The sequence below is a fragment of the Tupaia chinensis genome, unplaced genomic scaffold (genome assembly GCF_000334495.1).
Source record: "Tupaia chinensis unplaced genomic scaffold, TupChi_1.0 Scaffold000078_1, whole genome shotgun sequence".
Classification (NCBI taxonomy): Eukaryota; Metazoa; Chordata; class Mammalia; order Scandentia; family Tupaiidae; genus Tupaia; species Tupaia belangeri.
Genome location: NW_006159539.1, coordinates 9,446,615 through 9,459,186, shown reverse-complemented (window position 1 = coordinate 9,459,186; position 12,572 = coordinate 9,446,615). Strand labels below are relative to the sequence as shown.

General features: G+C 39.7%; 1 protein-coding gene across 3 annotated transcripts in view; it reads right to left on the bottom strand.

Moving 5' to 3' along the window:
- MCTP2 (multiple C2 and transmembrane domain containing 2) overlaps positions 1-12,572 on the bottom strand; it is a 279,496-nt gene that overhangs the window by 167,461 nt on the left and 99,463 nt on the right. The window contains exons 5-8 of one of the 3 annotated variants that reach the window (XM_006142677.3): positions 10,247-10,389; positions 9,396-9,472; positions 8,737-8,848; positions 4,851-4,886 (exon numbers count right to left, since the gene is read on the bottom strand). In XM_006142677.3, coding sequence (XP_006142739.1) covers positions 4,851-4,886; positions 8,737-8,848; positions 9,396-9,472; positions 10,247-10,389 — 368 coding nt within the window. Of the gene's footprint in view, positions 1-1,558; positions 2,155-4,850; positions 4,887-8,736; positions 8,849-9,395; positions 9,473-10,246; positions 10,390-12,572 lie in introns of those variants that run through there. The other 2 variants (XM_027769141.1, XM_006142675.3) reach the window with 2 other exon arrangements.

Sequence of the window (12,572 nt, the reverse complement as noted above, 5' to 3'; positions counted from 1 at the left end):
AACCCCCCCAAAAGAAAAACGCACAAAAAAAAAAAAAAAAAAAAAAAAAAAAAAAAAAAAAAAAAAAACAAGGGACCAGAAGACGGTTTAATGGTTACATTGCTGGACTCCCACATAGTTGACCACGGCTTGAGTCCCGGATCTAGTGGCTTAAAACTCATGCTGGGTGCATGTGTATGCATGCTCAAGATCCCAAGAGGAGAGTGGAGGAGAAGGGATTGTGGCGTGGCCATCCCCCCTGGGGGGGATGATTTCTTGCTTTCTATCTCTATCTGTCTCTGTCTCTCTGGGTAGTGCATGTAACCTATAGTAAAATTCTCTCTCAAAAAAAAAAAAAAAAGAGAGACAGAGAGAGAGAAAAGGTAGGCATAGGAACAGGTCTAGCCATACCAAAGATTTTACATACACACACACACACGCATATACACACATACACACATGCATATATGCATACACACATGTGTATATGTACTTATACATATACACACATGCAATATATATACATATATACACATATGTGTGTGTGCTATATATATCATATTTTCCATATATACCACATACATGGAGAACTAGGTGTATCCACATAATGTCCATATATACCACATACATGGAGAACTAGGTATCCGATCTGTATTCCCAATCATTTCAAAGCTCTTTTAAAAAGACTTTTGGATTGAGCCCATTATTAAAAGCAATCTATGTATTTATAATATCAAAATCCAGACCAGAATATAAGAAAACATTTCAGAGCCATTCATAAAGGCTCTACATTCAGGAACATTTTGGAAGATGGAAAATTATAAAGGTATAGGGGTTAAGAAGCAATTACCTAAATAAAGTTAAGTTATTCTAAAAGTAAGAATGAGGTGGAAGAGTCAATGATACCTTATAGGTAATGCATTACTTAGCACTAGCAAAACGTTTGCTGTTCACAGCTAAGTAATCTTTATGTCACACCATCATGTCACATAAAAATATAATATGGAGATCTTAAAAAAGCAGCTTAGAGTCTAAAAACACCAAAAGAAAAAAAAATAAGTTAACCCTTGTATTTTAACTACTTTTACAGACTTTTGATCAGTGTCCATGGAATTTTCCTATGATTTGTCTAATCCAAATTAGACGCTATCTCACTTTTCTCTTTAAAAGGATATACTCTCAGCAGCAAAAAGCCAATGTAAAAATGCAGTTTTCCACCAATATATACTTTGCATGTCTTGAATAAGAACATGAGTAGCTTTCTGTGAGCTTCAAGATTCTATTAAACATACGTACATAGTTTGGGCATAAAGAACATCCCAGAGCCCAGTAGACAGAAGTCCAATTTCAAGAAACTATTGATACCACGACTGGGAAACAAAACCAAGACATTTCAGTTTTAAGCCACGACTGCGTGGTGCACACAGAAATGCCGCTCTCTGGGATCCTCCACCTTCCCTTTCATATTTTTGATATCTTTATCCAGGCCATCAACACGTTTCCTACCCCTCTCCGTTCCTCGGTCATTCTCCCATAACCTCTCCTCTCCTCCCCAGACTCCAATATTCCCCAAGCTCACAATTTTTCTTTCCCGGCTTTATGTTCTTCCACAAACTGCCAGTGCTTTTCCACAGACCAAAGCTCCCTAACTAAGGATGTTATTGATGTACAGTCCCAGTGTTTTAGTGTGGCAGCAGAATCAATAAACAAGAAAATATTGCTTTGTCAGGCTTCGCCAAAGCATGCTGGGAAACTTTACGGCTCTGGGTGGTTACAGACACTCTTAATATGAGAGAGTGCGCGCTGGGCTCCCTTCGACGGTGAGAAATGATGTTCTTCTACCCTCTAGTGACTATAAAGGAATAAGGCAAAAGTTGGAGGGATTTTTGAAACAGCTTGTTATTATTTATTGCCTCTTAATTTTGTTTGGAAAAAGAATCAGTGTCTTGAGACTCGAGGGAGCTGGTAGGCTAACAAAACACGTTATCATAGTCATTTTAAAGTGTTTGGAATGTAAAGTATATGTATTTTAGTCAGGACGAGCCAGGACTTTGTCTTCGTTGACTATCCAAAAGCAAGATTTAGAAAGTTTGGTTTTTATCCTTCCTAAGAATCAGGATAGAATTCTCTCTCTTTTTGTCTCTCTCACTTACTCATAGAATGCTTGAATGGACATGTTCCCAGTTTCAAACTCCTTAATTACTTTTTTTAAAAAAAGAGATTTTTGCTATAGGGTACTTGCACTCACCAGAAAGAGACAGAGAGAGAAAACAAGAAATTACCCTCCCCAAGGGAGTTGGCCATGCTGCAATCCCTTCTCTTCCATTCTCCTCTTGGGTTTCTGGGCACGCATGTGCATGTACCTTGCATTAGTGTCAAATTGCTGGACCCGGGACTCAAACCACAGCTGATCATGTGGGAGTCCAGCACCTTACCCACTTTGCACCCTGCTGGCCCCTCAAAATCCTTATTTTACAGAAAAGCAAACAACTAAGGTACCATATGTTTAGAAATTAGACCTGGCCTATTTATGTAAGGTGACCTCAAAGAGTTTATGAAAACATGAAATCCAAGTATGAATTTGGGGGGTACCAGAAAATTGAAATCTATGCATAGCTTTTTTTTTTTTTTTTTCAAAATACACTTCCCCATGAATTCTTTTTTTTTTTTTTCTTCATTCATGATACAGCATGCGTGCATGCATGGGAGAGTGAGAGAACTGGGGGCGGGAGAGAGGAGTATCTGAATCAGGATGTACTCACCCTGCAATCCCCTGCCTTCAGCCCTCCCGCTTGCCGGGTCTCGAGCACTTAAGGGCATGCCCTGTCTCAAGCTGACCCGGCCAGGGATCTGAACCACGGTTGCCATTCCATAAACTTTTAGAGGACCCCTTATTTGTAGTGTGCACACGTGTGAGGATGCAAACACACATGTACACAGGTAATAGATGCCTCTTTTTCCTGCCACACACACACACAACCACCACCATCCAAAAACGAAGCTGAATAAATGGCCTGAAATACTACATCACTCGACAAATGTATTTTTCTTATTGATTTTTTTTTTCTCTCTAAAAAGGAGTAGATGGAACCAGCAGTTAGCATAATGGCTATGTCGCTGAACTCCCATGTAGTCAACCGCAGTTCAAATCCCAGACCCGGTGGCTTAAACTCATGCCGGGCGCGTGTGCGTGCGTGCCCAAGATCCCGAGAGGAGAATGGAGGAGAAGGGATTGTGGCGTGGCCATCCCCCCTGGGGGGTGATTTCTCGCTTTCTATCTCTGTCTCTCTTTCTGGCAAGCACACATGCCCTATAGCAAAAACCTCTCCAAATAAATAAATAGATAAATAGATAAATAAATAAAATTAAAAGGAACAGAGCTTGGAGCTTTGGGCCCAGAAGGTGGTGTAGTGGGTCAGGTGCTGACTCCCACAGGGCTGACCGCAGTTTCAGTTCTAGACCTGGCAACTTGAAAATCATGCCAGGTCTGTGTCGCGTGCACACCCCAAAACCCCAGGAGGACAATGGAGAAGAAGAGATTGTGGGGTGGCCATCTCCCCCGGGGGCGTGATTTCTTAACTTTCTCTCTCTCTCGGTATTTCTCTGTCAAGTGCATGAACCCTATCGGAAAAACCTTAAAGAGAAAAAAAAAATAAATAAACTAGCAGAGCTTAAATAAGTTTATAAATACTTCTTTTGGTTTTGTTTATTTTTACATTAATTTTCACATTTAGTCACTCAAATTAGAATTTAATTTATTACTCTGTCCTTGGCACTTTGTATAAACGGGACATTACTGAATAACTGCTTAAAAAGACACTAAATAGAATTATCAGCACTTCATGAAGGAATTTTTAAAGATACTCTTACTAAAAAAGTAAAAGAACTTTGCCTCAAGTTATGAAAGACTTACAAAATATACCACATATTTCTTTCAATCAGTTTTTACATTGCCCCTATAAACACGAATAGCGGTTTCCATCTAATTGTAAGTAACCTCCTAAAGGACTAACTCTAACCATCCTAAATAATCCAAAGCTTAATGAAGTGTAACTTTTTAAATATATTTACTTATTTGCCATAAGGTGCATATGCTTACTGGATAGAGACAGAAAGAGAAAGTGAAAAAGCCACCCCTAAGGGGGATGACCACACTGCAATCTCCTATCCTCCATTCTTCTCTTGGGATTTTGGGCATGCAAGTACATGTGCCTGGTGTGAATTTCAAGTTGCCGGGTCCAGGACTCGAACCACAGTCAGCTACGTGGGAGTCCAACACTTTAACTACCCACACCTGCAGTTCTCCAAGTCTAACATTTTAATACGTCCAGTACACATAAAATGTCACCACTAAAACAAGTTTAAGTTCAAACATCTGGCTATGCCCTTATTAAATAAAATTTGTAAGGGAAGATTATTCTCTCTTCATTTGCAACAACAGTAGGAGAAAAAGAATGCTGCTTGGGAACCAGCAGTTAGCGTAATGGCTATGTCGCTGGACTCCCATGTAGTCGACCACGGTTCGTGTCCCGGACCTGGTGGCTTAAAACTCACGCCGGGCGCGTGTGCGTGCGTGCCCAAGATCCCGAGAGGAGAATGGAGGAGAAGGGATTGCGGCGTGACCATCCCCCCTGGGGGGTGATTTCTCGCTTTCTGTCTCTGTGTCTCTCTCTGTCTGTCTGGCGAGCGCACGCGCCCTAGGGGAGGGCCCGCGCACCCAAGGGAAACAATATCAAAAAAAAAAAAAAAAAAAAAAAAAAAAAAGAATGCTGCTTACATGCTAAGGTTCAGGAATACCAACATTGTATATGTTTTCTACAGAGATACAGTTTTTAACAAAATGATTTAAGGGGGAAAAAAAGTATATTTACCTTGCTGGCACTCAACCGCTTCCGATTTGACCAACGCTGTGGATTGTGTTCATCAAACGGTGAAAAACAGCAAAATGAAACAGAAACAGAATCGTTAACAATGTAACTACGGTAGATGGTGCAAAATACATTCAGAGGATCAAGACTCAAGTCCTGAGGTTACAAAGAGAGCCCAACTGATTAAGAAAGTAGAAACTACGAAAATAGCATTTATGCAGTTTGTTACATTATTTTCTCAAAGTCGTTGATATGAAAAGGCAACTGGTGAGGCCGGCAGGTGCTGTGATGATTAAAGTGTGCCAGACTCCCACACGACCAACATCAAATCCCGGACTGGTAGCTTGAAAATCATGCCAGGTGTACGTGTATCTGTGCTCAAAATCCCAGGAGAGACTGGAGGAGAAGGGATTGCGGTGTGGCCATCCCCTCTGGGGGGTAATTTCTTATTTTCCCCTATCACTGTCCCTATTTTTTCTCAGGTGACCAGACATGCCTAATGACAAAAATTACTTAATAAAAAAAAAATAAAAAGCAATGGCATATGAATACTGCTTGAGCCTTAGAATCATCCGTATTTCTAATTATGACACTGCAATTTTATCCTAAAAAAGAGGGAGGGGGACACATTTCTCCTACTTGAAATATTCAGAGAGCATTAGGAAAATGTTGAAGAAATTCATGACCAATGTTAATTCTCACTTAGGTTTCCATAGTTTTAAGTATGAGAGAAAAATAATTCCATTTACTTTCATGGATTAAATCTTAATACGCAAAATAGGGGGGGAAATCAATTATTGTTGCATAACGAAGTACAATAGGCTAATACAGCACAGCGGGAAAGACGAAAAGAATTTCCTGAACATCAAGAAACTTCACTATGCTTTTCTGATCTCTCATTTGGTAGGCAAAGGCCTTTGAATTTCATCTATGATTAAAATTCTCTCCCAGCAAAATTCTCTCATTAACTCCTGTCGCTGTCCGGTACCACAAAGCTCTACTCCAGCTGCTTAACCAGCTAACTGGTTGTTACAATTTGGATTTGAGAGATTATAACTCTATTATGAACCTGATCGAGCAGATCACATCACTGCTATGCTTACAGGGGGAAAAACTCCTTGAGGAAAATGGCCTAACCACTTTGCCAATATCTTCCAAATATATTAGAAACCAGAAAATACATACTCTTTGGCAGAAATCCACTTATATATTAGGTTGACCAGTAATACAATACTGGTAGAGAAAGAACTTCAAAATATTCATTAACAATACTTCCCCTGGGGAAACAGCCCATCATTCAGCACAAGACAAAGAGTTACAGGCAGGAAAACCTATGTGTCAAAATCTACACTGGGGGACAGCAGGTGGCATTGTGCTTAAGGCACTGGATTCTCACATGGGCAACCATGGTTCAAGTCCTACACGTGGCAACTTGAAAATCACACCAGACATGTGTACTTGTGTGCCCAAAATTCCAGGAGAAGAATACAGGAGAAAGGATTGCAGCATGGCCAATTTTCTAAAGATTTATTCTTTTTTTAAAATGTATTCACTTATTTTATTATTTTTAAAAGATTTATTCAATTTTATTTATTTATTCATTCATTTTAATTTGACAAGAGAGAGAGAGAGAGAATGAGAAAGCAAGCTAGCAGGTCCAAGACTCAAATTGTGGTCGGCCATGTGAGTGTCCAGGCCTTAATCACCATGCCACCTGCTTGCCCCTTCATTCATTTATTTTAATTTGATGAGGGAGAGGGAGAGGGAGAGAGAGAGAGAGAGAGAGCGAGAAAAAGAGAGAGAGAAACTGAGAAAGCAAGCTACCAGGTCCAGGATGCAAACCACCGCCAGCCACGTAGGAGTATCCAGTGCCTTAAACACCATGCCACCTGCTGATTCCCTACTTAAACTCAATTAAAAATTTTTTTTTCTGTTATCTATGATAGTCCAAAGGCTTGAGATACCCACTCTAAGTTGAATAGCCACATATGGTCCAGAAAAACTTCTTCCTTAATCAGTTATACTTTGATCAATTGTATACACAGATCAATTGTATACATACAACCACCCATCAGAACACACAAGAGTGGGCAAGATTGTCTGTGTTATAATATCCCCATAAAACGGACATACTGTGCATTAGACCTCACTAGGTAAAGAACAAAGAAAGTAATAAGGAAAACACACGAGCGAGCAGAAAGCCAGGCAAAGCCCTCCACCCAGGAGCTGGAAGACCAAACTAAGTAAAATTAGGACTGGGGCTACTTTTTGGATGTTGAAAAGATACCTTCAACATATGCTACAAAAATAAATTCAAGCTGCATCTGCTATTAATTGCTCTGAAATTTGAGATACTTGAAACCGAAATGACATTGCTTTCACACTCCCAAGTTTGGACAATATTTAAATACATTTTAAGTACCAGTATCACTGTTAATTATAACCCAAAATGCTACAGGAAAATTCACAGGGGTGGTTATTTAAATATTCAGCTATCTCCACGGGGAAATCATACAACTTTACAAATGCCATTTAAACAAGAAGTTTCTAGAATGAATCGGCTGGCAGGGGCTCAACCATGTGGCAAATAATATTTACTTACATTGCATATTATTTTAACCTAACATCCACCTCACCATTGAACCCAGAGGCACAAATGTAGTGGAAATAACATCAGGAATAAAGAACTTAAAGCAAATCCCTCTTTCATCTTGGAGAACAAGGGGGGGAAGTTTCTTTACAACATCCATTTAAGATATTTTCTTGTGAAATTATCTGCCTTACTTAGGTCTTAATTGTTTTCCAGTTAATTCTCATAAGAAATTAAAATTTAAAATAGCAAATATTTGACCTTTGGCAACGAAAAAGTTCCAATGCAGTTTGCGACTTCTTTAAGCTGTCTTTCATGCATTTACTAAGTCAGTCATGATTTTCATCACTAGAATAAATTACAATTAAAAGCACCAGTGATGTCAAAATGAAGAATATTCTCCTTCATCCCGTCAGTTCAATTTTAGGAGCATTATTAAAGGCCTAATTTACAAAGAGGCTTCAGATTTTCATACTGAATCCTCAACATGCTAAATGATAACATATCTTACTCTTTTTCAGGGAGGTAGTTTGGGTGGCTTTAAAAATAACTTCCACACAAATTATATTCAAAGATACTTCTATTCTTATTTTAATTCTTGAAATTCTAAGATATCATTCCTGAATATAACACAATGACTTGTACCCACATTATTTGCTCATGAGACCAGAGCCCCAATCATATCATAAAATGTAAGCCTTCACCAAACTTATACACATCTTTAATAGGAAGTGTATTAAATAGTAATTTCCATGTTCTAGACCAGAGAACATGAAAATTTTGATTTCCCCTTCTAAAGTATGCCTGGAAGTAAAAACCTACCAGTCAAAGAAAAGCAAAAGAAGAAACGAAATGCTACAAATGTACATATTAATAATAGACAAAGCAATAATTAAATTCTGGGAACTGCTGAGTAACGCCTAAGTTACTGAGGACCTTAAGAATGCTAAAAGCCTTAACACTCACCACGTGTATCTCAGGTGATCTCTGATATGCAAACCATAAATAGCTCTTATACTAATATACTACACACACACACAGTATAAAGCAGCTCTAATACTAACGTAAGTATTAATGACAATACTTACCAAATTCCTAGCCAAAACAAATATCATTTTAAATGAGTCTCTGTTTCAAAAGACAGGAGGTATAGAACCACAAATATGCATGTTAAATATCTATAAAATTGTATGTCTCCCTCCCTCTCCTCCCCCCCAAAAAAAGAAAAAATGACAGAGTCAGTCATCTGCGGGCCCAGCAGTCAAAGGCAATGAGTTTGAGCAGAAAGGTCATGCTTACGTGTCTCTTGAAATCCCCCTGTTTCACTACTAAGTTCAAATTTAGCACAATCACCCCCATGTCATCTTCTAAACTGTTTGGATCTTCCAATCGTAAAATACGTTCAGTCGTCCTACAAGCAAAAGGCAAACGAGAATTTGGGCTGTTATTGACAGTACTGTATAGTCTTATAGGCAACGGAAGCTGGAAAAGTCTGTCTTTGAATAAGGATTAGACACAGAATTAAAAAAAAGGAGGGGGGCACCAAATGCAGGGAAAATTAAACAACTATAATTCAGGGTAGAGAGGCTGTTTGGCATCATCTAATCCAACAGTTGGCTAACTAGTCTTCTTTTTTCCTACAGCCCAGGTAAAATTCAAATACTTGTTTTAATTTTAAGTGAGGTTAACTGAACCTGAATAGCAACCAAAAAAAAAAAAAAAAGGCGTAAAATTCAATAGGCATTTTAAAATACATTACAAAACATTTAACATCTGACTATTACATCTGGCATCAAAAAGGTAAAAACTTAGAAAATAAATTGAGCATTCCTACACCTCAAAGCCCTGTCTTTCAATTAGATGTCCTCTCACTTGATCGCCACATTCCACTCGAGATTAGCTTGTGTTCCCTCCAAGATTTGTGAACATTAAAAAGGTTTAAAAAAAAAATACAATACCTGTTAAGCTCAAGATCACTGAGAATGACAAACGCAGATCCCATGAAATCGGACGTGGTTAAATCGCGATCATAAACCTATAAAGAAGACAGAGGCCAGGCATAGGCATGCATATGGTAAACCAACTGAATTTATCAAATCAAGAACAGCTCCAACAGGCTCAAAACACTGAAATCCATCTTTCGTATCTTACAATAGTTTGCACGATACAGTGAAAGATAATCTCTGCAGGCAGAGAAGAAAATCATTCAGACCTGCCATTTTGCCTACCACGGCCAAATCAACCGCAAATCCTACTTTAAAGCTATCGGCTGCATGGAAATATCGCATACAATGGACCACTCTCTAGTTTAAACGGTCTCTCATTAAAATGTAGTATTTTCCACAGTGAACAGATCTGCCAATTAAACAGAAATTTGCTAAATTTTCTCCAGCAATCCCATACTGCAGTCAACTCATGCAGTTTTATCCCAGATGTTAGATGCTTCCGACCGGTAGCTTAAAGCTCTCTGACATAAACAGCTATTTCTAGTGAGAAAAGCTTTAGCTTCTGTCGCCACTGCACACTACCAGGAATAATTCCTCCATGTTCGGTGAATTTAAATATTATCAATGGAGGTATGACTTTCATGCTCACTTTCTGGAGAACGTGTCTCGTCAATCTGACAGGAACATACGGTTTTAACAAATGGCATAAACGATTCTGTCTATATTGAAATGGTTTAACCCTGTCCTTGAGAATAATGAAAGGATTCCATTTTGGCAAGCTTGCTTTGAAGAGGGTATGAAAAACTCCCTGAGAAATAAATGTTTTTAATAAGGGAGCGTATCAGAGAGGGCTCTGTGATTACCTTCACACGTAGCTTCTGATCAAGGCTTTGTATTGGCAAGACAACTATCTCATCCCAGACTGGGTTCAAGTTCTTATATATAACTTTGCTTTTGTACAGCGTCTTCCCGTTCAGCTTAAATTTCACATAGGGATCACTTGTGCCTTCAAAGGAAAAAAGAAAAGAAAGGATTTTAAAATACATGTAAATACCTAGGACGTTCTTTAAATCAAGAGTCTCCCCATCCTTCCCAGGCCTGAACCTTGGACACACCCAAATATTCCTGCACAGAAACTGAAGATCCCAGAGGTGGAGAGGAGAGAGAAAATGAAGGGAAAAAAAAAAAGTGTGTGGGGAAATGATTAATTCTTTTTGCTCTCAGTGGTAGACTATAAATGGGTTCCTTGAGCTCATCTTGTCTGTCTTCATTGTGAGTATGGCATTCCTATATTATCCATAAAAATTCAAGAAATCAGGGACCAGCAGTTAGCATAATGGCTATGTCGCTGGACTCCCATGTAGTTGACCACAGTTCGCATCCCAGACCCGGTGGCTTAAAACTCACGCCAGGCGCGTGTGCGTGCATACCCAAGATCCCGAGAGGAGAATGAAGGAGAAGGGATTGCGGTACAGCCATCTGCCCCTGGGGAGTGATTTCTCGCTTTCTGTGTCTCTGTCTCTCTCTGTCTGTCTGGCAAGCACCCTATAGCAAAAACCTCTCCAAAAAAAAAAAAAAGAAATTCAAGAAATCAAACCCAGAGGCACCAGCCGAGGGTGTCAGGAGTCCTGGAGAGAAGCTCTCCCCTAGAAGAGGTAGAAAGTCCATGAATAGAGAAATGAACCATTTCTAATATCTAGCCAGAGGGCCAATTCCACGAACTCCTGTTCTTTAAAATATATTCATAGCCAATCAATCGATCTGTGACACCCTTGGCTTAAAAGATGGGGTGCCGGTGCTAAGACGGAAGCCGGGGGCATAGAGATAGAATGCACGAAGCTGCCGTTCTTTGCTGCCTCCCGGCATCTGCACGGATGCAGAGCAGATCGTCTCACCCCAGCGAGCTGAACGCTATGGTCGGATGGGCCCTCAGCTGCCGTGGGGGCTGACACCACTGACCTGCAGGCTCCTCCTGGAGAGCTTTGAAACAGACGCCAAGAAAAAAGAATGAATAAAGTCCTTGGGGTCACTCTGCCCAAAACAAAGAGAAGAGCTGATGGCAGACCCTCCTCCACACTTCTCAGATCAACGGAGGAGGGAGAGGCAGTGCGGATGAACAGATACACAAATGATATAGTGTGTATGGGTATTACATGTATGTCTGTGTGTCATCGTGCAGTGCCCGGGATGCACTGTTCATTAACAGCAAGTGAATGAAGAAGGCACAAATGAATCAACAATGAGGGGAATACACAGGGGCCAGCTCACCACACTACAAAGAGAACCACCCCACTGGAGGAGTGACAGTATTACAGCTAATTTTGGGACACAGCGCTAGGAGTAAGTACATCAAGATCAGCCACCTGTAACATACCCTGCCCTATCCCCCTTTCCATACACTGCCTGAGAGGACCCCAGAATATTTACAGAAATGCATTTGTGGCATTAAGACAATCCAATATAGCCTAAGAATATTACACCAGAAATTACCAGGTCATTGGAAAAGTCATCATGTATTTTCCATGTTTTTCTATACAAAATGTGCCATGGCTTTTCCACAACCAAGTAATTAGGCTACCCTGTCACTAACATCTACCAAATCATTAATACCCACCATTAATGACTTCGATCTTTTTCTAGGTTCTTTTTTTTTTTTGGAAATAATTACTTATTTAATTAATTACATTTGCTATTATTATTTTAATTTGACCAAAGAGAGATAAAGAAAGAGAAACGTAAAGTGAGAAAGCAAGCTGCCTGGTCTGGGACTTGAACTGCAGTCGACCATGTGGGAGTCCAGCACCTTAACCACTTGAACTGCAGTTGACCATGTGGGAGTCCAGCACGTTAACCACTGCATCACCTGTTGGCCCCTTCAGATTCCTTTTATGGTTTTATTTAGCCAAAGCATTTTAAAATTACTGAGAATAGATACAACTATTTGAACTCAAAGTAGCAATCGCTACAGAGTAAGAATATACATGGTTGAAAAGCCTGAACAGATAGATGAACTGCGGTGCAATTTTGGTAATTAGCCTTATAGTCTTGCAAGGAGCACTGGACTCTCACATGGCTGAATGCGGTTCAAATCCTGGAACTGACGGCTTGCTTTCTCACTTTCTGTTTCTCTCTGGTCAAATTAAAATAAGTAAATTCAGTAATTCTGAAAAACAAACAAAAAAAGAAAGA